Source organism: Echiichthys vipera, assembly GCF_963691815.1.
Source record: "Echiichthys vipera genome assembly, chromosome: 10".
In the NCBI taxonomy this organism is placed as follows: domain Eukaryota; kingdom Metazoa; phylum Chordata; class Actinopteri; order Perciformes; family Trachinidae; genus Echiichthys; species Echiichthys vipera.
Genome location: NC_139835.1, coordinates 25303146 through 25329143, shown reverse-complemented (window position 1 = coordinate 25329143; position 25998 = coordinate 25303146). Strand labels below are relative to the sequence as shown.

The window sequence follows — 25998 nt, the reverse complement described above, 5'->3', positions numbered from 1 at the left end:
ATGTTCTATACGTGGACAGCCTGGTCTCACCAAAAGGCGTGTGAATGACACGCTATTTCTCTCAAGCCATCTCGCGTATAATTACAACGCATTTCATGATTTTTGCGTGTCATTTCGCGCCATGTAGTCTCGATTGACTTGTATAGTGCAGAGATGGCGTTGTCATGTGACACACAAATGTCATTGAGGGGAAACCCACGTGTGGGTGGTGGAGCTTTCTGTCAGAGGGTTGTTTTTAAATCAATATTTCATGTGAAGGACGGCTGAAATAACGGGCGTGAAATGCCCTAACCCTAACCCTGACCCTAACCCTGACCCTAACCCTGGGGAACTACGGGCGTTAAATGACACGCGAAAAGCTTAATATGCGTAGACATGCACGCGAAAAGTCATGAAAGTCATGAAAAGTGGCGTGCTATTTATACGCCCTCCCATGAGACCACGTAGACGTGGAATATCCTGACGTACAATCACAAGACGACAAAGAAAAGGACACCAGGACAAAAGTGATATTGCTAGGCAAAGAATTTTATAAATTAATAAAAACATTCCCTTTGTAGTGTTCTTCTGACAGCTTTTCCCCCACTTTGTATTTTTGTCTGTTTCTTTTTTCTAATGATTTCAAAATATAGAAAAATATTTCTGACAACATTCATCATTGCATTATTCGTAGCACGATTTTCATTCTGTCCTATTGGTGATTTCACATACCTCTGCATTTTTGACCCATTGCTTTTGTACAGTATTTACACATTACATCAGTCCACATCGTCTTCCGGCCTCAAACGTCCGACACCAGAGCGTGTTTTGCATAGATCACAGGGGAGAAATCCGTTAGGGGGCGGGAAAAGTCCAAACTTTTCAAAGAAAAAAGGGAAAAGGGAGAAGATATTGGACTTCCCGTGATAAGTCTCGCAAGCCAACACATGAAAACACGATTTTCAAACGTGTACACGGTGTGTTTTACGAAACCAACCGTGAAAACAAGTTCTAAAAAGGCAGCTGAAAATGTTTCAGTTGTTGTGGTCGTGCAGTCAAAACGACGTCAGAAACAAACCGTAACCGCATGTGCGTTTGGAACTGAAATGCGTTGCAAAGTGTAAACCATGTCAGGACGATGGAACAGACGATCATACCCCACCCTGGAACAAAAGGGAGTGCTATACTTCAAATGAAAGTCAGTGACAAGTGAAGTCTTTAGCTTGCTTGCCTTAAATATACAAAACATAACATGCTCTTACTTTAGCTAAATAAACAACTGTGAATTTGAAGCGTCTGATTCTATTTTTAACTCATTGACAGATCAATTGTAGTGTTCACGTATATCTGTCTAAAACACAGTAGAGAAAAAAAAACACTAACTCTGTGACATGACAACATTTTCTGAAGCTTAGCTTTGGGTTTACCACTTCCCACCACCTTTGTCAGTTTACACAATCAAAGTTTGATCAAACAAATGAATCGGAGTCTGAAAAGAACCGAGGGGAGACGAGGACACAGCAACCACCCCCAGCTGAGACGCCTGTTCATCAAGCCAACACGAGAAGACGAGTTCATTCATCTTTCTCGTCACTTGATTACAGTAAGACGGTTTCTGATGACAGCTGTGAAAGGAAGTGCCGTTAAAAGGCATTTCTGCGTTGGCTGTCCAGCTGTGTGAGTTGCTGCGTATTTAGAAAACAAAATTAATTTTTCCACATGTCATTTTGAAGAATTTAAGTCAGTGTTTGAGTGTTTTTAACCGTCCACGGTCCCTACTGGTTCCTGCACAGTTGGAGGGCTCACTTTTCTACCCGCAGAGAGGCATTTGCTGCCAGTCTTTGCAGAGTGTGACAAACAACTTCCATAAGAACGCGAGGTAATCCATCACAGTAACCGCGGTATATTTGCCAAACACCCTTCTTTATTTCACTGTGTGCAAAATATGTTTCTACTCATCAGTGCTGCACTAAATTGAAGCTCAGCTGACAACACTGGGAAGAAGTCCCTTTTATAAAAACGCCATGTTACAAGCTTTGCCACATCTACGTCTTTGTGTTTTTAAATATGAAATACAGGTAAATGTTGAGAAACCTATACAAACAGTAAACGGTGAACAATGACTGCAGGGAATGTAGACAGGTGTACGTGGGCTTAAAACCCAAATAAGGACAAAGAAATTCGGTCATGCAGGACCAATGCCAGGTTTTTCATCTCAGAGTTACTAAGCAGCTCCTTTAAAAAAAACGTTTTATTACAGCTGAGTCTCGTAAACCCAACTGGCCCTGACCAATTCAGTTCATTTGTCTGTCCAGTTTATTCCAGCTTTGGTCTTTTGTTCACAGGTTTGACCATTGGCTCTTCTGACAATGTTGCACCAATAAACTTGGTGAGTACAATGTTATCATAATGTTTCTGTCCTTATTTCCTTGTAACTGTATTACGTTAGGCATTGGCACCTTTTTTGCGGGGTTATTTGAAAGCACTTTGAGCATTTGAAAAGTGGTACTTGTATATATTTTTACAACAGATTGCCATGAAACTCCCTCATTGCTTGAACAGTTACCCTGGGAGTTTCACTACTGTGTTATTGAGAGAGAGACATTCTTTGGTGTCCACGGATGTGTTACAGAAATACAGACAATATACTGAAACTGCTGAGTTACAATGTGACCGACCAAGTGAGCGATAGTACTGAGAAAAAAGGAGTTTTAACGGAGCCGTTTGTAAAAAATATTTAAAAACACAATCATCAGTGTAAAAAAGTAGAGGAAGCTGATGAGGTATGAGAGCCTCTGGCCCTTTTTCTCTGTGCAACGGGGGCAGATCTGACCGACCGAACGGATGGATGGATTGATGGATGGCAGCGGATAAAATACATAAGTGATTTCTCTGCCAACTTAATTAACCGGGAGCAAACATTCAGAGCGAAACGTATTCCTTGCCGTCGCTCATCTCAGGCTCCAGGATGACTCACTAACCACTGAAACCTACTGAATGGAAGCTAATTTAAGCTCAGCACTATCGACAACCCAAAGAAAACTTACTCTAAGCTATTTCATTATAATTCTATTATAAACCTGGCCTTAATTGGCATGCAGAGACGCTTCACTAACTGTATTAAAACTGCGGGCTGTTACGAAATGTGTCTAGAAAATCCATAGAAAAGTGAGTTAAAGCAGTAATGAACATTTACAAATATGGATATGGCTTCGACAAGCTGAGAGGTTTCAACTTGTGAGATGAAACGGTTGTCGAAAAAATTGTGGCGTTCAATTTTCAAAAAATTGAAGTGTTGAAGGATGGCAGAAACTTTTGGCAGCTTCTCTGCTGCTAAAAGTTGAGAGAGAGTGTGTGTGTGAGTGTGTGCAGGAAAACCAAATGGATGCACGAAAAGCTGCGTGATGAGTCTGATGAATTTTACATACGCAGTCACACGGGTAATGCTTCATTTTACAGGTTACTTCCCAATCATTTTCTTAACTGATTTACGGTTAAAAAATAGAAAATGATTAAAGAAATTACAAACCTGTAAAATAAATAGACCATCTATCATCTCAACAAACTACAGACACGCAGCAATTTCAAAGCCTCAAAAGGTCGTTGAGGGGGAAAAAAGAAGGATATCGAAAAAGAGAATTTCATCTTGGCGAACGCTTCTTAACACTGTGTGGCTGCCACTTCATTCAACCTCAGACACAAGAAAATAAATTAAACGCCGATCACAACACTGGCACTGACTCTGGCACATCCTCACGTGCACATTTGTACTTGGTACCTGACAATGAAATGAAGACACAGTAGCTACTACACTAATACAAATGGGTGTTAGTGTTTTTAAAAAAAAGAAAAATAGCAGCATGTTAAGTCGTATGTTCATTTTGGCCCGTCTCATCCAAAAGACAAAATATTTTGAAAACGACTACGACTAAAAATGGAAAGGGTGAAATTGAGATCGCCTCTGACGAGCTTCATTTTTAGCTCACAAACACAAGTGTTTGTTTAAAGATAGGTCAGTGAATGCCTCATGAGGATCCTTTTCAAAGTAAATAGAAATCATGCCAACGCTCGCTAGAAAATAAAAACCTTCCCTTTTCAGCTTTTTCTGGCAGACTCGGGTCTTCTTTAAAGAGGCTAAATGATGCACAAAAGGTACGAACTGTAAAGCAGTGCTGCATTTTCAACCCGACAGCCTCCTTTTATGGCAACAGGTGAATGGCTTACTGACGGCCCGAAGAGCTGGCCTCACCTTTTGGAAAGGAGTTCAACCGTTCAAATAGACCTCAACATACACGGCGACAGACACACCCGCTCCCACGCGCTGCTGATATGTCTAGAAAATGGTGCAAATGCAAAAGACAAAAATAAAAAAAAATGGTATTCATTACCCAAAGTTTTCCAGTACGTTTGTGTCGGCCGCGCTGACTCACGGGAGAGAAAGTGGCACCTTCCCTCCCCTGCGCGTTCCAGTTTTCATCTCCATCACTGGTGACATTTACAGCAGTGCGGCCTTTTAAAAAAAATAAAGTGGACACTTGAGATGCTCCTAGGAACACTTTCTGCTTCTCTGTGAGCTCTCTCTTTTTATCAGCCCGTCCTTGATAAGAGGACAAAAGCAAAGAGGAGCCTGTCGTACAGAGACGGCCAAAGATGATCGGATCACTCTGTAGGTGATTGACGAGTCTACACTTTTTCCTGCCAAACAATTTTTGGTGTTTTTGTTGTAATTTTGTTATGGACAAAACCTTCTTCTCCTCCTGTGCCGCCTGAAAGCACCCTTTCAACTTAAAACATGGAGACTAGCACCAATATGTGCACCTATTTCTTTTATCTGTGGCTTCACTGTGTCACATTATACCATGACATGGTACGTGTATGTACAAGCTCCTAAATCTCAAGCCTTTACTGAGATTTTCTATGTAGAGAATGTAAATATAATACATGATATGCACAATATCATATAAGTTTACAGATGAGGAAAATTCTTCCAGTCATATAAGTATCTTATAACGATTTTGGTACAAAACTCCACTGTTTTCATCTTGCTTTTTGTCTGTGTCATTGGAGACGGCCCACTTCAGGGCCAGAGAAGTCTTAGTGCTCCTGTCCGTCCTCAGGTGACTCTCAGCGAGAATCATAGGTGACTCTTTCTACAGCCTAATCAAAAAGAAATGGAGGCTAAGAGCTAGATTAATTCAGAGTTTGAGGAGTTCACCGTCTACTCCTCCGCCTCCTGGCTGTGAGGGAAAGGCAGAGTGACAGCATGCTCTTGAGCCAGGGCAGCCAGCTCCTTGAGAAACTCGCAGAAGATAACGGCACAGTAGACGGCGTTCTTCACTCGCAGTGCCTCGGCTTGCTTCTCCAAGCCAGATGCCCCTGCGCCTCCACCTCCCCTGAACAGAGCGCTGTGCAGCGACTGGCTGCCGTCCCGTACGTGTGCAAGGGCCAGCTGGGCGGCATGTCGAGCCCGCGTCGGGCTGTTGGTGTGGCGAAGGATAAGGTCTCCGAGAGATGGCTTGCGACTCTTCACTGGAACAAGAAAACGCTGGGTTTAAAAGTCAGCACAGTGCTAAGGATATGTGACTTGAATTTATTGTGAACTCAAGGTTCAGAGCGGCTGTGGCTCAGGATCAGCGGGTCCACTAATCAAAAGATCGGCAGTTCGATCCCCAGCTCCTCCGGTTAACATGTGGAAGTGTCCTTGGGCAAGAAACTGAACTGTAAATGTGCCGTTGGTGTGTGAATGTGCATCTGATTGGTTAGATCCTTGCATGAGAACCACTGCTATCAGTGCATGAATGTGGCAAGTAGTGTGAAAGCGCATTGAGTGGTTGGAAGACTAGAAAGGCCATTTACCAAGGACCACTTACAAGGTTCTTTCAGGGCTTTCAAAGGTGGCGGAAGCTCTGCAACAAAATCTATTAAGTGGACCTTGAGTTCAGATGCTTTTGTTCAACTTCTCTTTCCATTCAAGTTTAACTCAATTCAATTTTATTTATAGTGCCAAATCATAACAAAAGTTATCTCAGGACACTTTACAAACTAGGTAAAGACGACACTCTATGACTTATTTATGATAAACATAGAAAGCTTCATCATCTTGAAACAAAATGAGAAGTGACAAAATTGTAGGACATTTTTCTTCCAAATTCCAATATTAAATTTTAAAAGTTTCATTATTGCAATTGTCTCTTTTTTAAAGATATTTTTCCATAAAATCTCATGTTTATTAGTTGTCATGAATTATTCTGTTTTTAATTATTTTTAAAGTTAAATTATACTTATGTTAATCACTCTGAGACTACTCCAGTGTATAAATTGTTCTTTATAAATTTTACACAATATTTCAACCTGCAGGGAAATAACTTGTTAAATTGATTCTACTTAATAAATCTCACACTTTTAGTCCTTGATAATTCATTGAATCGCTTGCATCTGGTTCTGTTCTAGTTCAGGGAAGGCAAAAACTGTAACGCTGTCCTCGTCTGCCTGACTAGATACCGGCGACATACGACACACATACTGTTTCCATGCTCACCTAACGAATCCGAGCGCCGCAGGGTAGGAACTGCTGCGGGGGAGTCAGCCCAATCCACTTTGCCTCGGGCCACCAAGTACTGCTGGGCTTTCTTCAGCATGGCGGGGAAGTCCTCATGAGAGGCAGCAAACGCCTCGATACGGTTCTTCACAGAACTTAGAACCTGAGGTGAGTCAGGAGATTAGAAAGTGTTTGATCTTCAAAGGCAGCTGGCTTGTATTTGTGCGTTACTGGGTCAGAAAATTTCGCTCAAGACCTATCACTGTACCCAAACTGAAGTGGGTTTTCTTTTTACTGTCCAATACAGTATTAGTCATTTTACAGCATCTTAGTATACGGACAGAAATGAAAAAAAAAAAATATATATATATATAAATATAAATAATAAATAAATACATTGTGGGCCTGATGCGTTTGGAACAGAAGCTAGCAGAAGTGAGGTGGGCTGGAAGTGGACATCTATGCCTACAAACAGGAGACTAAAAACTGTCATCACTTCCAAGTAGAAATACAGAAACTTTTCTCCGGTTTCCACCTGGTTTAGAAATATAATTAAGTTCAGAGCATGTAGAGCGTTCTTGATTCAATACATCCCGTTTTTCATAGTGCAGTGTACCTGGATCAGTGACTTGACGCTGGGCTGGAAGACCATATTGGTGTTGAGCAGGAAGGAGCGTAGGAGGGGCTGAGGATAACAGGCCAGCTGGGCCACGATGCCCGTGAGCAGGATGTTGACGTACAGCGAGTTTTGGAGCATGTTCTCCAGCTTGGCAAACAGAACCACCATGAACGGACCTGCACAGAGACAGACTGATGGATCGAGGTGTCTTTGACAGGTTTTTTTTTTATAATTAGGTGGCGTAGAGGCTGTCAAAGTGTGAAAAATAGACAGCAGGGTGCTTTAAAGGCTTGTCTAGGTTAAATGGGGACTATAAAACCTGCCACTGCGGAAAGTAAAAAACTCTAATCTATCCCCTATGATTTCAGGACTGACTTAATGGAAAATTGTGCCTATAAAGAATGATTAATACACAAGCTGCGGCTATTGCTGCTAGAAATGTTATTCAAGTGCTGTTGAAGCATGACTACCAGGTACTCAGACTACCATGTATATTCATCAGTAGCATAAACACGCACCTACTTATTTAAGAGAGCGAAGCGTGTGCTGACAGTAAAGACACCAAGAGAAGAAGTTAACCCATGGCGAGTAACACTAGCATTGTCACTTAATGCTACTTCCAACTGGCCTCTTTATCATTAAGGACGTGCTGCTATACAGCGTTTAAGTAAGTCAAAAAAGTCATACTTTTAACACTGTTCCCCTTCAAATAAAAAAAGTCTAGGATTAAAACACACCAGCAAAAGAAAGACCTCAGTAATGTGAGTCTCACCTGTGTACGGCTGAGAGGCAGGCTGATTTAGTGGTCTCGCAGGACTGCAGAGGCCCAACACAGGCCCGTCTCCCTTCGTGTCACCCGTCAGCTTCACCTCCAGGGCCGAGGACGGCTGCTGTTTCTCCTCCTGCCGCTCAGAGGACAGGGAGTCTTTGGCGGTTTCCTCCTGCTGCCAGGCTGCTCTGTTGCGCTCCCTCACCCGGTCCTCCAGCTCCCGCAACTCCTGTGTGAAGGCCTCGATGCTGATGCCCTGACCGTTGGAGTCTCCGGGGAGCTGCGGTTCTCCCGGTGCCTGCTCCAGCAGCTCCTGGATAAGACTCTCTACAGATTGTTGTGCCTGGTCGGCTTCTGGAAGATCTGAGGATGCACTTTGTGTGTTTGAGGTGTCGCTGGTCAGCAGTTTGGTGTCAGACGGCTGGGTTGGCTGGGTGACAGGGCTCTGAGAGGAAATCTGGTGGGGGCGAAGCGATTTTGCATCACTCATGTCACTGTTGCTAAAAATGGACTGTGGAAGAGCGGTGCAGCTCTGGGAGGGGCAGGTGAGAAGTGATCCATTTTGATTTGCGTTTTCATCCAAAAACTGCTGCTCCCCCAAATCTCTCTTGACTTTCTTAACCTCCAGTCCTCTGTCTCTATTGTCTGAGCACCCGTCCCCCTGCCCCGTTGTACCGTTATACATGGCCTGGTAGCTAACAGTGATGGCAGAGGTGGGGTTGTGAGGTGCTGGCGACGAGGCAGGGTGGGAAGTCAATAAAGGGGCGGCTGAGGGCGAGGACGAGGGGACGAGACAAGGGACAGGCTTTGGATGGAGCTCCTCTCTCTGCAGGCTGCGTTTCTTGGAGCGTGGCGTGAGGCTAATGCAGTTATTTTTGCCGATCGTAACGTCCCACTCTCCACTGTCCCGTTCTGAGCTGCTCCACTCGGATCGTGCTGCAGCCACAATGGCCGCCCTCTGCTGGCCTGGAGGGGTGTTACTGTTTACGCCCTGCTGGAAAGAAAAATGCTCAGGGAATAAAGCCATGGAGGGGTTGGAGGTAGGGGGAGGTGGGGGTGCAGGGGCCGTGTTGGGGGAGGGGTTTTCTCCATCATAGGGCACCGACCAGTCGCGGCAGGCCCAGGAGCAAATCTCAATGCCCCGCCGGGCGTCCTTGAGGTACTCCAGGTAACCCGAATCCCAGTCCAGACACTCTGTGTTAGTTTGCAGCTGGTTCATCGGGCTTTCCGGGGACAGGGGGTGGGAGCTGGAAGGACCAGACTGCAGTGGCTCCATGCTGGTGGGGGTAGAGGCACCCCCTCCTCCTGAGCTGCCTCCGCTGCTCTGTTGGCGGATGAAGAAAGCTAAGCGGGATGGCGTGCTGGGTCTGGGTGGAGCTGGAGACTCTGTGGTGGGACTGTTCAGTACTAAAGGATGACAAAATACAGATGCAACCACTTAACATTCTCACATCATTGTCAAGTACATCATTTAAAGCATATTTATATAATTACATACAGAAATGTGGTCTGTGTCTACAGAACCTAGTAGGTATCATGAGAAATTAAACTAAAGCTCATACTTTGTGCTCTTGAATTAGTTACTTTGAGCCAACTAATAGATGAAAAAGTGTTTTAAAGGTTCAAATATCCATAGTTGGTCACTTCACAACCACAGCTATGAGTGAACTCTTCCGGGGGTTTTTTTTGTACAGGTGTGTGCTGCCCACCTTTGCCCCAGAATGGACCGTCCTCGTCTCGCTCAGCATTCAGCCGGCAGCACTCTGGGATCAGCGACAGGAACTTGTCTGCTGACTTTCCGTACAGGTCAGTCTCCCTGATAGCGCGACGCTGACTCAGCATTACATGGGTACAGGGCAGTAGATACCTGAAAACCATAAACATGTGCACAAACCATTTATAAATTCAGTAATTGGCTATTTGATCTTGCTGTTACAGTCGGCAGTAACAAACTTTAGTCAACATGTGAATCAGGATTCTCAATCATCCTGGTGAGAGGATACAGAGAAGTACAAAGTCACAGGCAGCCCAGTTGTGCCGTTTTAGTCGTGAAGTCAAAAAGGCAAAACTGGCGTTGGAAGTTCACAAAATGCTTGTCAATAATTTAAATGTGGGGACAGTATGTTCCATATTTGGGACTGTTCAGGGGCAGGGGAACACATCTCATTTAATTTTTCAACATTCTGAAAGGAGGACACACATCTCAGAGACACAGTGTTTCTTTGCAAATCAGAAAAATGTAGTTCACAGAAAAATAAAATTGCTCACTCAAAGGAAAGCAGATGGAGAGGCAAAAAGACTTTTCCACTATGACCACTAACGATAAATGGTGAGTTTGTGACACATATATTAGATCTGTGTTTTCCATATTAAATGAGCCTTTTAAAAACATAACACATGGGAAGAGATGCTGAGCTGTGCAGATGTACCTGAGAACGAGCTGCAGCATGACGTCTTCGCAGTTCAGGGACAGAAGAGTCCTGAAGAGACTCAACGATACCATGCAGAGCTGCAAAACGCATAGATGAGGAAACTAGTTAGAAGACGGTTATTACATGGGGAGATTGTATGAATGCCATTCATGTTATAGTATAGTTCCCTGTGTATTGTTTTACCGATATTACAAGATGCAGCAGACTTCGACATTTACTCTCCATGTTTGTTCTGAAAAACTAGATACTTTTGTATTCTGCTGGAATCACTTGAAATCAATTCTTCTTTGTTAGCCCACGCACCACCCACGCTACGGAGTTCATATAAGGGCCTTGAGGCTGTACGGGAACACACACGTATATACAGTTTATTTTTATACCCTTGAATTGCTGCTGATGCGAGTGAGCAATGTGTCCAGGATGGTGTCGTTGTCGTGGCGATGCAGCAGGATGAAGCGCAGGAAGGTTTTAAGGAGGGACGTCTCCGACACGCTGCGCAGGAAAAGGTCCAGGTAGGCGGTGCTGGCAATCATCTCGTCCACCGATGACTACAAACACACACACACACACACACACACACTTGAATTATAACTGCAAAAAAAGGCAGTGCGACATCTGGCCTATGAATAAGATGAAGTCTAAGAATAAAAATGGACAATGAGACAAACTCTCCAAATATTATGAAATAGTTTTTTGCATTGACAATCTGACTCATCTGTTGATGAAAGTCCAGAAAGTCCACACAAATTTTCCCTAGCTAATTTATTTTATTAAATATATATAAATATATATTATATTTAATTCACAAAAAATAATGTAACTAAAGAGCAGCCAAAAAAGGTGGTTTTATTTCATCTGTGTAGTCCACCATATCCTGTTTTACTTACAGTAACAGTAATTCAGTACCCTGAATGGTATGCAGATAGTTTGCGGTGCACAGAGCAAAAAATAATAACAGTAACTTTTTCTAACTGATTATCCAGAGTAACCATGATCTTGTTTGTGCAACCCATCCTTATCCTACCTTATGCAGCGCGGGGCCCATAACGGGTACAAGGAAGCCATTGTGGAGGTAGTCCAGGAGCTGGGAGCGAACCAGGGGATGAGCGACCTGCACCACAGCGTTGCAAAACTCCAGTGAATTCATGAAGAGCACGAGCGACGACACTCCCATCCAGTCCTCCCGCCGCAGGGCATGCCAGTCGTCTCCTCGGACCTCAATCTTCCTGGGCAGAGAGGAGTAGAGAGCGCTGAGGCCCGTCGCCAACACCTGAGAAGAGACGGAGAGGCTTCAGATGAGACAGCTGTGGGTGAGTAGGTGACTGACTGACTTATTTTGGGTTGTTGGTCTGACAAACAAAGTCGTTTCAGGATGTCAACCTTTGGATTTTGTGATGTTCTCTTGTATCTTGGCTGAAACTCATTCTGTTATCATAATACCAGTCATGACCCCACGGGTATATATACACAACAGCAGTCTTCAGAAGGGAGTCTGATATGCAAAATACCTCCCAGTATGTATAGACATGATGGGAAATTTGCAAAAGTAAATACATCTGTTGTACAGAGACTGTTTTTGCTTGTTCATCATTCATCAAAAACTATGCAGAGATCACAGGATGGGAGAAAAGAGCAGTGTGTTCGTGAGGAGCACTGCATGCAGTACTACACTATAAATTACAGATTTTACAGAATCAACTGCTGGTGCTGCATTCACAAATGTCAAACAAAGCAGATTCGAGTGTGTGTGTGAGCATGCAAAGGCAGAACACAGTGAGAATCAGTGAGGGGAGCATGGTCCTTCTAGCCTGCAAGTAGGTCAGACTGAAGATGCTGGAAGGAGAGCGGGCAGAAAAGAGCTGAGCCAGCTCTTTAACACCAGTCTGAACAGGCAGAGGAAAAGATAACAGTACTGACCTCAGCATTAAAAAAATTGTATACAGACAAATTCATCACGCCACGCTGCTCTTTCTCCCAATACTGTTTTGAAGCTGAACTGGAATTAGAACTATGATCCTAAAGTTAAAATGTGCACACATACCGAGTACCTATGAAAAGGAAATCCTGGGAGATGGTACAGTGTCATTGAGTAGAAATACAGTTTAAGGTGCAATCAGCAAAATATGACTCTTTAATAGCACCTAGTGGCTGCTGGACAAAACTACAACAACACAGGCAAACTTATATCTGTTGGATAATTTACACACTCACACTCACAGAAAATATGTCCTAACATCGTCACACTGAGTCGTTTTTGTTTTGCTTTTTTTAATCTAAAAGTAAAAAAATTATTTACCACGAGTGATGTTCTATCATGCAGTTAAATTTCAATTTAATTCCTTTGGTTAGCTATCCTTGTAGTTTCAACATCATCAACGTGTGTAAAGCAACAGCAGTAAGGTTGTCAAAGGTATCAGTACTCATGGTTTCTATACCACATGTTTCAAAACAATACAATATCCACAGTATCAAATGTACCGAAGCTATAAAATAAATCAGATCTAAAACCCAAGGCTGCACAGATGAAAGAACAGGTGGTTAGTTTTTTTAAAAAAGGTAGAAAATGATCCTGTTTTGTGGTCAAAGGAGTTTTTTTCCTCTTTGCCGAGGTAAGGGGTATCCAGTATCGTTTTTGTTTGCCAGTACTGTATCAAAGCTTAGTGTCTGTTTGATACAGAGGACTTTCAAATTATCCCTTTATCTTAAACATAAACGCATGCTGTTGGGTAAGGTTGATTTGGAAAATTTGGTGCGTGCAGACAAAAACCATGGGCAAGGAAGCAAAAGTGTAGCTTCTGTCAGGATCTTTCCTGATAAAGAGCTCAAGCCTCGACACACACCTGACATGTTTTATTCTAGTTTACACTCACACACCGGGTACAGATGAACTACTTTTACTGGGTACTTTTTTTCTTTGAAGAAGCCTACAGGAAGCCTTCTAAGTTGACGCAGAGCTGATAGGATGTAGATTAAGATGAGCTGCCAGTCAGAATGCAAAGTCACGTCCTTCCCCTTCCATTATCGTTCACCATGACTGATGCAGAATTACACAGCGCACACACAAACCTCTCCATCTTAAAAGCAGTGCCGGGGGAGCCAGGATCCAACATTATAAGCTGTCCTCAACTATCACATCATTCAGGAGTAGGTCATAGACATGTGTATATAACACAGATAATACAGCGCCAACATCCACTATAAATAATAGAGCTTGATGCCGTGCATAGTATTGCATAGTAATGTGAATTACTGTTAAGTCAGCTATGGTATAAGGATGTTAATAAACCATTAAACCCAAATGATCAGACCTCCGTCCTACTTTTGTGAGTTATTAACAATTGAATGAGATAATTAATGAATGTGAGTCATGGTGTTCTGGCGCACTGGCTTTCTGAGGGGCTTTGATCAAAGCTCGATTTTACCCCTCTAGGTCCAGCTATCAAAAATATGCCAATAACCTAAACCAGGTTGAAAATAAAGTTGAATTTCTGCATCTTGTGTAACCACCTTATCTACGAAAACCCCAGGTAATGTCGACAATATAACACTTTCCATAACAACCTAGTGAACATGAACACCCTCACTCACAGGACAGAAGTAGGAGTTCTCGGCAATGTAACGTGCCACAGCCTCGCGGCTGGCTGAGGCCGCCATGACCAGCAGCAGTGCGTCTCTGGCCTGCTGGCCGATGGCTCCGTCCCGGTGGATGAACGGCACAAGGAGGGAGAAGATCAGCAGGTTGGTGGAGCCCTGCTGAGCCGGAGCCGCTCGGAACAACATCTCGAGAACCACAGGCTGCCGGGCCATGGTCACGCAGATCTGGAGGGGAGTTACAGTCACAATTAAAACAACTGACAGGGTATGATTAAAACATTTTTGACACTTTCTGCTGATTTTAGGAAACCTCCCAGTTTCAAACTTATCAGTCAGGAAAACCATAAAGTAAGGTGAACATGTGCGATGTCTATTAATCACGATGGAGGATCATAATGTGGTCATTCTAATAGTTTGCTTTCTGATCCAGTGGCTGCTTTTCACCCTCACACAAATTATTTTACACAAGTTCACTTTTTAGGTCTGAAACTTAGTGAATATTTAAAAAAAAAAAAATGTAACAAGCCAATGTTTTCTTTTGCCTTTGACATGCATATTGCAGCTCACAAGGTAATCTTACTGCACACTTCACCGTAATGCAGGCATCTCAAACTGATCCAGTAAAGCTGTGGCTGCAGGTTTTCATTCCAACCAAGCAAGAACACACCTGACTAGACTTATTCAACCAACTGAATCGCCTTCACACAGTCGGGTTTGTTGGATCAGGTGTGTTCTTGCTTGGTTGGAATGAAAACCTGCAGCCACGGCGGCCCATTACTGGATCAGTTTGAGACAACTGCCGTCATGTGTTCGACTGCAGTTTCTGGAGCAACACAACAAAACAGTCGTTCAACAAGAGCTCTTTTCTGATTATCAAGACCAAAATAATTTGTGTAACGTTGACTGGAATAGTCAAGTGTGGGGTTTCCAATTTCATTTAGCTAATTTAGCTAGACTGTAGGTGGATATTCACAGAGTATATAGCCTGTAGGCGACTGTACCTGGTTGAGCAGCAGTACGAGGCTGTTTTCCAGGGCTGAAGGACAACCGAGTTCTGGGTCAGCGCACGCTCCCAGCAGCCTCAGCAGGGGGTGGAGGACGGCTGTGTGCTGCAGCAGAGGCTGCTGGGACTGCCCGATGAGCATCTCAAACAGCTTGAGCAGCGCACCCTGGCTGTCTGGGTCCAGGCCGCGGCGGAGGTGCCACTGAACCAGGCCCTCCAGAATATTCTCGGTGACCACCAGCTCCAGTATTGGGCCCATGGGTGCCACGCCCGTGCCACCCTCTGGGCTCTCGGACGGCCGCTCCTCTGCCAGCAGACATAACATCTGGTCGGTGTGATTCCTCACTGCCGCCAGGTCATCGCTGGAGGATGAAGGTTCCTGCTGCTCCAACACCCAAGAAACCTGAATGAAGGAACAGAGTTTTGGTGTAATGTTTAACTCTTAACATTGCTGTCCTTGTATGAGGAGTTAAAAAGTAACAAAAGTGTAACCTGACAGGCATTTCATTCCATTTCAGTTCTGTTCTGTTCTGTTTGGAAGTCAGTATGCATACAGCAGCAGTCTAATGACCTGGTACAATTCATTAATCTGGACATTTTGACGTATCACAGTGGGAAAAGCGCTGGTTTGAATAATCAATGATGCCTGAATTCCATTTAGCAGCCTCAGTTTCATGGTATCATCTGTCCCAAACCCCTTTATTTACTATCTGCCATTTTAATCAAGTCTGAAGTGTCTGAAACAGTGGGAGGGGGAAAAGTTATGTCCGTGGCAAAATACATTACAAAATTACAGTTGTGTTACACTTCAGATGTCAGTGATGGTGCAAAATTATGCTAATCATTTTACTGTTCACTCACTTACTACTTTATATAGAAGAAACACTTTATAGTTAAATCTGTAGTGAACAAGGGAGTCATTCTGGACACATCGAATGTTATAGCATACTGGGCCTCTTAATTGGAACAGAGCCATCATTAACGTTATTAGTAACACCTGTGCTGTTTCTACAATGGCTGCTGCAAAAAAGGCCTGTTGTCATGTTTTGGTTGTTATCAGTGGCACCTGTGTGGAGCCGAGACATGAGACAAGACAAGACAAAGAAAAACGGATTAGTGGTCTTCTCCCACACCACCATGGACGGTGACTGGATATACACCTTTTAAACTGATAATCCACACTGAAGAGTGGGGTCCTTGAGCGAGAGCTGTGGCCTGAGGTGAGTCAACCACATACATACAGCCGCCCAGATAGGAAAGGTTGCGTTCACACAGGGAACTCTGGGTCACGCCTTTCAAGTCTAATACAACATGTAGGGAGAGGCTCTAGGCTACTGGCTTGCTAGTCATTTAGGCGTTATCCTGAGCAGCGCAACACAGGATTTATATGATATATAAATAAAAAATAAATTAAAAAATATATATATTTAAACACACACACACAAAGTAAATACTGGCACGACACAATATGTTTAAAATGATTGCATAATTGTTGCGTGAAAACTAAACAAACTGACAAATGACATGTTTCACAACATTTATCAAGAGGTCTGCCAGTCAGCATGACAACAGAAATGATGAATTGGAAGAAATGCAAGCAGCTTGTGCAGATAAGAGACGTGCTTCTTTGTGTTTAAGCAGCTTGAAGTTTGTGGTTGGTAAATGTATGAGCTGGAGGCCAAAACCAATGTGGTGAATGTTGCACAACACAAAATGTGTATGAGAAACACACTTTTCCACAAAACACCTTGTTTTAGTGTTTTATTTTCTTATGTCCATTTACATGTTACTGGGCTATGGAGATATTTTATCTTTACCCTTACAAACTATGAAAACAACCAGGATGGATGTTATATTTTAAAATGACAGTTTCCCTCCAACCCAACACATGCATGTTAGATACAGTAATAGGAATCATGTAGCGGCATATTGGAGAACTTGGATATCTTGTGGATATGTTCCAATTCAGCTGCAACATATCCCCCTTTTCCTGTCTGCTTCTGCTGTAATGGATTTATACTTGAACGGATTAATAAGCCTCCATGCAAAATTGACTGGAAAGAGTAAAGTTGCAAAGCTTCCACACGCACCATGAGCCTCCCACAACAAACCAATAAATATCACTCAGATGTGTAATATTGCCTCTAAGAAAATGAAACAGTCAGGCAGTGGCGAGGCTCTGTAACCTATAAAACCTTCAGGCAGTGATTGGACAACAGCCAGCCATGCTGTTTAAGTAGACTGACCACTCTCATCAGCATAGCAGCCAACTGAGTGTGTGAACATCCACACTTGCTGTGTCCGGACAGAGAATCATTCACCAAAACGAAGACAGAGCCATCAAATTCTAACTGGTCTCGCTGTTATTTACTGTTCAACACAAGTGAATGTTTCCTTATTTATCTGTGTGGCTCAACACACAAAAAGAAAACATGGAAATATTTTTATAACCATTGTAAATGACTCATAGTGCAGGGTGGAACAGATTGAAGCTGAAATTAAGTTCGTTATTAAGCAAAATATATTTGCTGTTTATAGGTTATATAAAATGGAGTAAAGAGCATCTTTGGACTGTTGGTTGGAGAAAACAGGCAGTTTCGAGAATTCACCATGAGGGGGGCAAGTACCCTAAAGCACGGGGCACGGTACGGATGGACAGTGTGAGTGCGCCCTTAAAGACTGAAGGAAATTTAAAAGATGTAATGATTCTCAGGCATGTTCTGGAGTTAAAAGGAGTGTTTTTTTCTACAATTTCTGACTGGATTTATGGATGTTTCTCTACCAAAACATCAGATATAATGATATCCTTGGAGAGTGTAAGATACACTGAATCTAAAATGTGTGTTTCATGTCTGTGTGCTCAGATGTGACTGAGTTATGACTCAGAAAAGGAGTGAGAAGAGGACAACTCCTCCAGGGAAGGTAAGCCTCACAGTTTCAAAACCTCTGGGTTAAATTGACATTTTGCTTACCTTTTGGTCATTATTTCTAAGAAAAAAATCATTCACTTTGCATCATTCTTCACCAAGGGCGCACTCACACTGTCCATTCGTAATGTGCCCAAGCACGCTTCATGGCTAAAGTCTAGCTCGTTTGACCAGTGTGAGTACAACCGTACCGCGCCCAGGCACGGCATGCTTGCCGGCCGCGGCCCAGTTGAGAAGGGTGGACTTCAGTAAAGCACGAATGCACGTGTACGGGCACGAGCATCGACCGAGGTCCTGGTGTCCTCTTATATGCGTCTGTTCCCCGCGATGGACATTTAAAAAGATGCGGTGGTCGGATGTAGAGGTGGAGTGTTGACTGCAGATTTGGTCAGATGAATTGTTCAAAAACAGTCAGACAAAACTAAATCCCTGATGAGTGATGAGGTATAAGCAATACGCATTCACGCCGTGGCCTGGATCAATTCAAGTAATGTGAGTACAAACGGGCCTGGGCTGCAGGGGGAGAGGGCGGGGCAATTACTCTAAAGCACGGGGTACGGTACGAATGGACAGTGTGAGTGCGCCACTAAGTGGTTTGGATAATGACTGTTACTGGCGACTTGTTAAATGTTTTTAAGCAAAGCTAATATCCAAGTTATGGAAGAGAGGAAAAGTTGAGGCCAGAAAGAGCCCAATATGTTATTGTCACAATAAAGTATGTAAATTCAAGAAAAGAAGTCGACTCCAGCTCACCTGTCTCCAGTGGTTCTCAAACACCATGAGGCAGGTCTCTGGGTCAGCGGTGCAGGGGCTGGAGGGGGCGGCGCTCCGGCCAGACCGGCTCCCAGGACCCCGCGGGTTCAGCCTGCTCAGCCAGCTCATACTGGACCCGGGGAGAGGCAGGTCAATGGTCACAAGAACTCAACGACGAGGGGGAGTTCCAGTAAAGTATAGCAGCGAGCGACAAAAGGCAAAAAAAAAATCAAGAGGGAGGAAAAGGAGAAGATGAGGGAAGGAAGAGGAGCGGGAGACAGGGAGAGGAGGGGGAGAAGGGGGAGGGGAAGTGTATCCAAACAGAGAAGGAGGGGAGGGAGGTCTACTGCAAAGGCGCTGTCACCGCCAGTCAGTGTTCATCTAGGAAAAGCCCGCTGCTGCTTTAGAATCTGTGCGGACCTGTCCACCCTTTAGACCCTGTCATCCAGTCTGAAGCCAACACCACTCCATAGCCTGTCAGGACGGCCACTCTGTAAACAAACACAAAACACATCAGAGGCCTGTTCCGTAAAGACAGCTTACCAAACAAACCAGGATTTATTAAGTCCATCTCCATTTCCATAACCTCAGTTACTATGGCAACTTGTGCTGGCAAACCAACCTTGTTCGAGGCAGGCTAACTGTCAGGCTAACCAGAGTTTCTGTGACACTGGCCTGACGGGGAAGAGATGATTTTATGAGATGAGATCTGCCATGCTGCCGAGATATTTAACTTTATTAACCACTGTTTACGTAAAATCAACTTAAATATGTAAAAAAAATAACAAATGATACAATGATGAATCATTAAATATAGGCTGGACCTACATGCGTGTTAAATTATTTGGTATGTGATTTCACTTTTCTTGACTACCTGAAACTTCGCATGAATCGGTGCGATAGCAGATGAACTTGAATTGAATTAACCAACCCATTTCGCCCCGACTGGTTTGTTAGGCTCATTCAAGTCAGGTTTTGGATTTTGAGCCCCAATGATTTTAGCATGCTTTATGGACCTGGCCCCATCAGACGCAAACCAGTGCGAATTATCACTTTCAAACATTTTGAAGCCCCAAGAATACATGGACTTGTGTTTTTTTTATACACAGTATATATAATAGTGTAGATTGCTTAAATATATGTTGGTCTTTCCTTTAGTTTGGCTCTGAAAATGTAATGAAATAGTTTTATATTATGGTAGTCACTGTGTTTGTTAGGCCTACAGTGGCATTTGAACACCAAATCTAAAACTAGTCGTAATCTGGATTAGTCTAAGATAGTGCAGCATTTAACTCTATAATTATACATGTCTGAAGCACACCAAGTCAATACAGTTAAAAGGGTATTCATTATGCCAGAAGTTAAGGTGGGAAACATGTATAAAATGTAAAATACACATTGTGAAAGCATTCCCTCAAAACTCAAAGGGGGAAATTTCTATAGATAAAATAACCAAGTGGGAATGACTATTTTGGCAAATCCAGTGAATTAAAGTTAAATGATCCTACATACTTCATCACATGCATCAGATGTGCAGAAAATGGAATCCAATCCTAATCGTTCATTTGCAACATAACATGAAATTGTCTGGTCTGAACATATTCAAATTCAATCTCCAAATATAGACAAAACAAACGTGATTCAGAAATCTCTCATTTGTTCTAAAGAGCGTCTGTGTTTTTTTCTGTGTTTCTCCTAAACAACATAAGTCAGCCTCGACAGTATGGTGTTACCAGGGAAACCATTCAGTCCTTCTGTGGAAAAGCTACATCCAGTCCACCTTCTGCTCAACTGGCTGTCCTGTATTATGCATGCAAATTCCCAGCAATTCCCTCAAGTCAAATCTATCAACAGATTAGGCTAATCATTAAAGGTTGGATAGCTTTTCTTCAATGAATTATGATCCACAACTGTAGTAAAATTAAGTATTAGAGTACAAAATATTGCCACCTCCTCAGGTGCTTTCCGCCTTTTTTTTCAACATACGGATTAGTGAAAGCATAAAATGAGCTTTTGAGATCATATGACAACAAATCTTAGTTTTTATTTCAGAATATAAGAGTAATTACATGGTCAGGGCTACATCGCATGCTAAGTACGATCTCTGTGATTGCTGATAAAATATCTGGTTGATCCGTTTTGCATGCTATCGCAAGGGAGCTAAGAGACAAGAGGGAGCAACCAGCCATAGTGAACTGATAGAGTTTCAGTTTGGGCTATAACCTTCAACACGTTGTTTATCCAGGACACATTTGCAGTCATATTTTGAAGAGATGGAAATGAAGCTGATTAACACCTGCAACGACAGAACCAATGTCCAGGGGATGCACAGTTCTTCTTGCTCCACCTTTGTGCATTGCCAGTGGTTGTAGTCTTGATCCACTAATCATTGGTAACATCCATAAGAACTTATCTAATAGAAATTAGCCACTCTCTATGAATTTATATGCATTGAAGCAGGACTCAACACATACTTTAAAAACTAGTCACCTAAATAATTTTTAGTCACCTTTTTTTATGAGTAATTAAAATGCTATGGAGTTAAACATCAACTAAATAATGAGAATATATGACCACAAAAACCTTTATTATGGTAATTGAACACACTTTTTTGTAGTTTGTGTTTTTATCCCTCAAAAATGGATCCAGCAATGCTTGAGGAGTCCAACCACAGATCCATTGGCTCATCAGCACTGGTCACCTTGTCCATCATCTTGATTTATTTATTTTGGGGCTGCACATTTTGAGATCCCTAATTTTTATGTTAAAAAGTGATGGCAACCAAAGTCCAAGAAATAGTTAACGATTTCTCAAAAAAGCAACCTGACAACCATTACTGTAACAGGTTTACGGTTTCTGTTCATTTCTGCAGTGCCGGATTAACTGTAAACATGAAATTGTCAAAAATCAGAGTATCAGATACTCTCAACCTGTTATCGTTGATTAACATTCATAGTTTTTCCATTATATAGCTGAACAATACTAACGCTCACCTCCTAAAAGCTCCAGAAATATCTGCCGGACGTAGTGTATTTAGTCATTTATTGTGAGGATTATTTGGAAAAGACTGAACAGATGGATCCACAGTGGAGAAGTGGATTATAGTGCGGGAGTGGTTTTGATGTTTTGATGCCTTTTTCCTGCTGTGACCCAACATCTGAGAGCCCCTTCCAGGCCTACAAGTTTATCTGATACTTCAAAGATAGATTTGCTTTCGAATAATCCAGTTATCAAAGTTAGAAAAAAGTAGTTTCACTAATAATAGTTTCACGCCTAATAGGGAAGTGTAGATAAACTTTAAAGTAGATTTTATTTGTGGCCACATAATGTGGACTAAAGTCACATGACTCGGACTAAGGTCAGGCACAGGTAACATATGACAACCCTAAATCAATAACGCTCCACGCTTTTCTTTATTGAATACAGCAGCTGTGAGTATCTATAGACAAACGGCACTGAAAAAGTCTGGTAAAGTGTAACGCCCACTTCTTTTAATGATTCACAAGCTGTCAGCAGGTGAGTCAAATTTAATGATAGTCATGTTGCTCAGAGAAAAGAAACACTAGCTTTTCTTTAAAGGCACTGAATGAATCCATACCCAGACATTAAAAAGTGGAAAGGAACCCAACCCACAGGGTCAAAACAGAGACCTCTACCAGCGAAGTGACAGAAAAGGAAAATAAGCAATGAAAAATACAATCTGCCCATGATTTACCATAAATGCAAGTACCTTAAACGCACGTCAGCCAGTCTGTCTCAGCTTTCAAGACAATGCTTTCTGATTCAAATACGGAAACTCAAAATGTGTCACACACACACAGCACCATTAAAAAGAAACACCCATAAAATGAGTTCAAAGTTCAACCACAGATTCCAGTAAAGGGAGGTTGCCTCCATAAAGACAAGAGTTCGTCAAACATTACTGATCAAACACACCATGACACAGCTCGTCTTAACTGTTACAATCTCACACCGCAATGTCTAAAGGCCAAGATATACCGTCTCACAGACAGACAGACCGAAAATGGAGAATAGCTTGCTGCCAAAGGTTCTGTGACTTCAGACAGCCGCGCCTGCTTTCTGCAGGAATTATCCAGGTGTGCACAGGTGTGAAAACTGGCTTAACTCCACCGTCTCTGCGCATTCTGCCCTTCACACGCCTCACATTTCTACGTCTGCGACTGTCCCCATCTGTTTTGACTGTTGAACTCCACTGATCCCATCTGTGTTTGCAGTGGTAGAGGCAGCGAGCTTTCACAGCAGCAGCTGCGCCAGATATGTGCTGATACATCCTTCACCTAATGTGCATTTTTAGGTCAGCCGCAGAGCTGATCTGAAAACGCACACCAGAAAATGCTTCTTGTGAATCTATGTATTGTGACTAATGTATTTCCTGCAGCCTGTTAACTGATCTTGTTTGCCAACAAATACTATCGATCTGCAACCCCCACCCTTCACTATGACAACCAGCTTCTCAGCCCATCATCAAAAGCTGTCTCTGTAAAACAAGTATGTGTAACTTCTGACCTATGGTACACAATTAGGGACTTGTTTCCAATCTTAAAAGTGATCTTAACACAACTGCCAACTACACTTGGGCGGGGGATCACTTTCACTGAAAGAGGTCTGCCTGTATCCAAGAGACAGGACAGGTTTCAAGTGCATCAGTTGGTCTTTTTTTGGCTTAATACAAGAACAGTTTCACAAGATCTTTTGCTATATTAAAAAACTGTCTGCAACCAGCAATTACTTACATGATCAATTTATATGCAACTTATTTTCTTGAGGAATTGGTTGGTCTATTAAATGTCAGAAAATGGTGAAAATAGCCCATCGCAGTTTCCCAGAGCTCAAGGTGACATATCTGAATTGCTGGTTCTATCAAAGATATTTATTGTACTGCTCGAGACTATTGAGGAAACCAGTAAATGTTCATATTGGAGAAGTAAAAACTGTTTTGTTTTTTTCTTGCTTATCTACAAAACTGACCAATTGTCAACTGAGCATAAAAATCCGCTCTTGACCTTGCTAATGAAAGCTTTGAGATGCTTTCTAAAGCTCTGGTAAAAGCTAGTAAGAGGACATTGGGTTCATTTTGTGAAAATAGCTAAATGATGTTTTAAAGCAGGAGAAAACATCAACAGGAGACACGTTTCAAAAAATTACAAAAGACAAGAAGTCCGATCAAGCGTTTGTTCCTTCGCATACTTAAAAGTTTTCAATGCTAAAGACACATTTCAGTCAATACTCAGAGTTCACTTGAGTGAATTCAAACTATCACGTTAACTTCAGCTTTTTGCCTTTAATCAACTGATCTACTGAAATTTCGGTTCATTTAGAAGGCAAACTATTGAAGGATTAGGCGCTTTAGCAACAGCTGACGTGGGTAAAGACGACGACCAAAGACAAGTTTTTAAGGGAAAATAATATCCTCTGTGTGAAACAACCTGTGATCCGTCCTGATTAGATCAAAGTCAGCCATCAATCACTGCAGTGTTTTGGACCATCATGCGTCCCCTTCAGTGTGACACACTTGGCGCACCTCGCTCTCAGACATCAAAAAATAGGACGACCTTGCCTTTTAAACTGATTGGTTAATCAACGTGTATAGCATTGCACTTAACATCTGATCCCGTTAGTCATCATCCTGCGCCAGATCTCATGTTAGCCAACCAAAGTGTACTTACTACATACAATAACAGATGTTCGTTTATTATTGTGAGGGGAAAACGACTGAACAGGTTTATGTAGATTGTTTTGAGGTTACTTCTTTATAGGTTGATTTACAGAAGTGCCTTTTTTGAAATGTTTTGTAAAAAATGTTACTCGAACATGGATTTATTACAAATTTGTAACTATCCCAAATATTCGTCGGATGACATAATTCATTCATTTCATTATTTAGGCAAAATACTATATCCATAAAAGGATTTGGCTTAAACTGCCCTCCTTTATTTTTAAAGATTCAGATTTTAAATCATATTAGACACACTATGGAAAAATTAAAACACTAACTCTATAATTTAACAAATTATAAAGTGGCAAAAACTATTAGATTATTTATTATGGATGGTCGGCCTAACCGGTATTAAAAATGGGCGTTTATAGGAAAACGCATTCTCGTGTGGATGGGCCCTTAGGCATTTCAAATATACTCCCTTAGTTTAGCAGATCCCCATACATTTTGTTTTTGTTATTCAATTCCATTTTTTATGTTTTACTATCTTTGTACATTTTAATTTATGTTGGTATTGTTTCTACATTTAAATATGCATTGTTTGGCATTTTATATAACTCTGGAACATGTAAGAAAATGTTTACGTTGAATATTTTCAATAAAAAATAAACAGCTCAAGCGGCTTATCTCTATGGAGGGCTAAGGGTCTCAATGAATAAATAAATGCATACATAAATGTATAAATTAATACAGGTATTAATAAACACTGAAATGATAAATGAATGCTGAAATAAATAAATACATGCATAAATAAGATAAATGCATATATAAAAAAAATTAATGCTTTACATTTATTTCTACATTTTTGTTCACCTCATTTATTTCTGTGCCCATATTTTAATAAGGTAGGAGGTCCCACTTAGTCATGTATTTATTTATGCATTCATTTATTTCAGCATGTATTTATTATTGTTTATAAACATGTATTTATGCTTTTATTGAGACTTAAGTCACGCTTAGTCCTCCATACACTTCAGGCTCGAACGGTAAACAACAATCAATGCATTTCAATAGCAAGATGATGTAGCGAGCTTACAGCTAAGATAATTAGCTTAGTCTTATAAATGTCAACCATGTGTGTGGTGAACTCGTCATGTGTGTACTTTAATACAAGGTAATAAAAAAGTACTTACCTTTTTGATATTTGTGGAGCCTCAGCAGTCCCGGTTTCACGGATACCTGCTACAGTTGCTGGTTGCTAGTGAGTTAGCGCTGGTTCGGTTGCTAACGACTGGCTGCTAATGAATTCCACAATGTCAGAGCAGCAAACGGAGGAGCAGCACCGCGGGTAACCCGGAGACAGCGGGGCGAGCTAGACCATGTTGACCGGGGGAACCTAACACACGAACCACTCCTTCACTCGGGCGGCTGTGCATCCTGTTAACGACAGATAAACATCCCATTTGATGGTTTCTCTAACACTCTTCCCTTTCCCGCAGCCATCTTACTTTGACTCCTCCCACACGACTTCTCTGACTCACACCCACAGCGACGCCGCTCCTCTCTGCTCCTCTCCGCTCCTCTCTGCTGTATCAGGGCTTTCCAGTTAAATGAGATGCAACTATACAAAACTATGCAAATGTTGTAAAACTGCAAAAGACCTACATCTGTATGAATATCTGTGCACCTCATTTCCCGACTGACTGC

The 25998-nt window shown here is 42.2% G+C and overlaps 1 protein-coding gene across 1 annotated transcript; it reads right to left on the bottom strand.

Annotated features, from left to right (window-relative positions):
* Nucleotides 1-739: 739 nt before the first annotated feature.
* fhip1b (FHF complex subunit HOOK interacting protein 1B) lies at nt 740-25774 on the bottom strand. Its single transcript, XM_083922209.1, has 12 exons — nt 25485-25774; nt 18615-19105; nt 14933-15337; nt 13926-14156; nt 11362-11607; nt 10718-10885; nt 10335-10414; nt 9615-9772; nt 7909-9312; nt 7134-7312; nt 6518-6680; nt 740-5508 (listed from the first exon to the last, which is right to left on the bottom strand). The coding sequence occupies exons 2-12, from the start codon at nt 18741-18743 to the stop codon at nt 5198-5200; spliced, it is 3474 nt and encodes a 1157-aa protein (XP_083778335.1). The 5' UTR covers nt 18744-19105; nt 25485-25774; the 3' UTR covers nt 740-5197.
* Nucleotides 25775-25998: the final 224 nt, after the last annotated feature.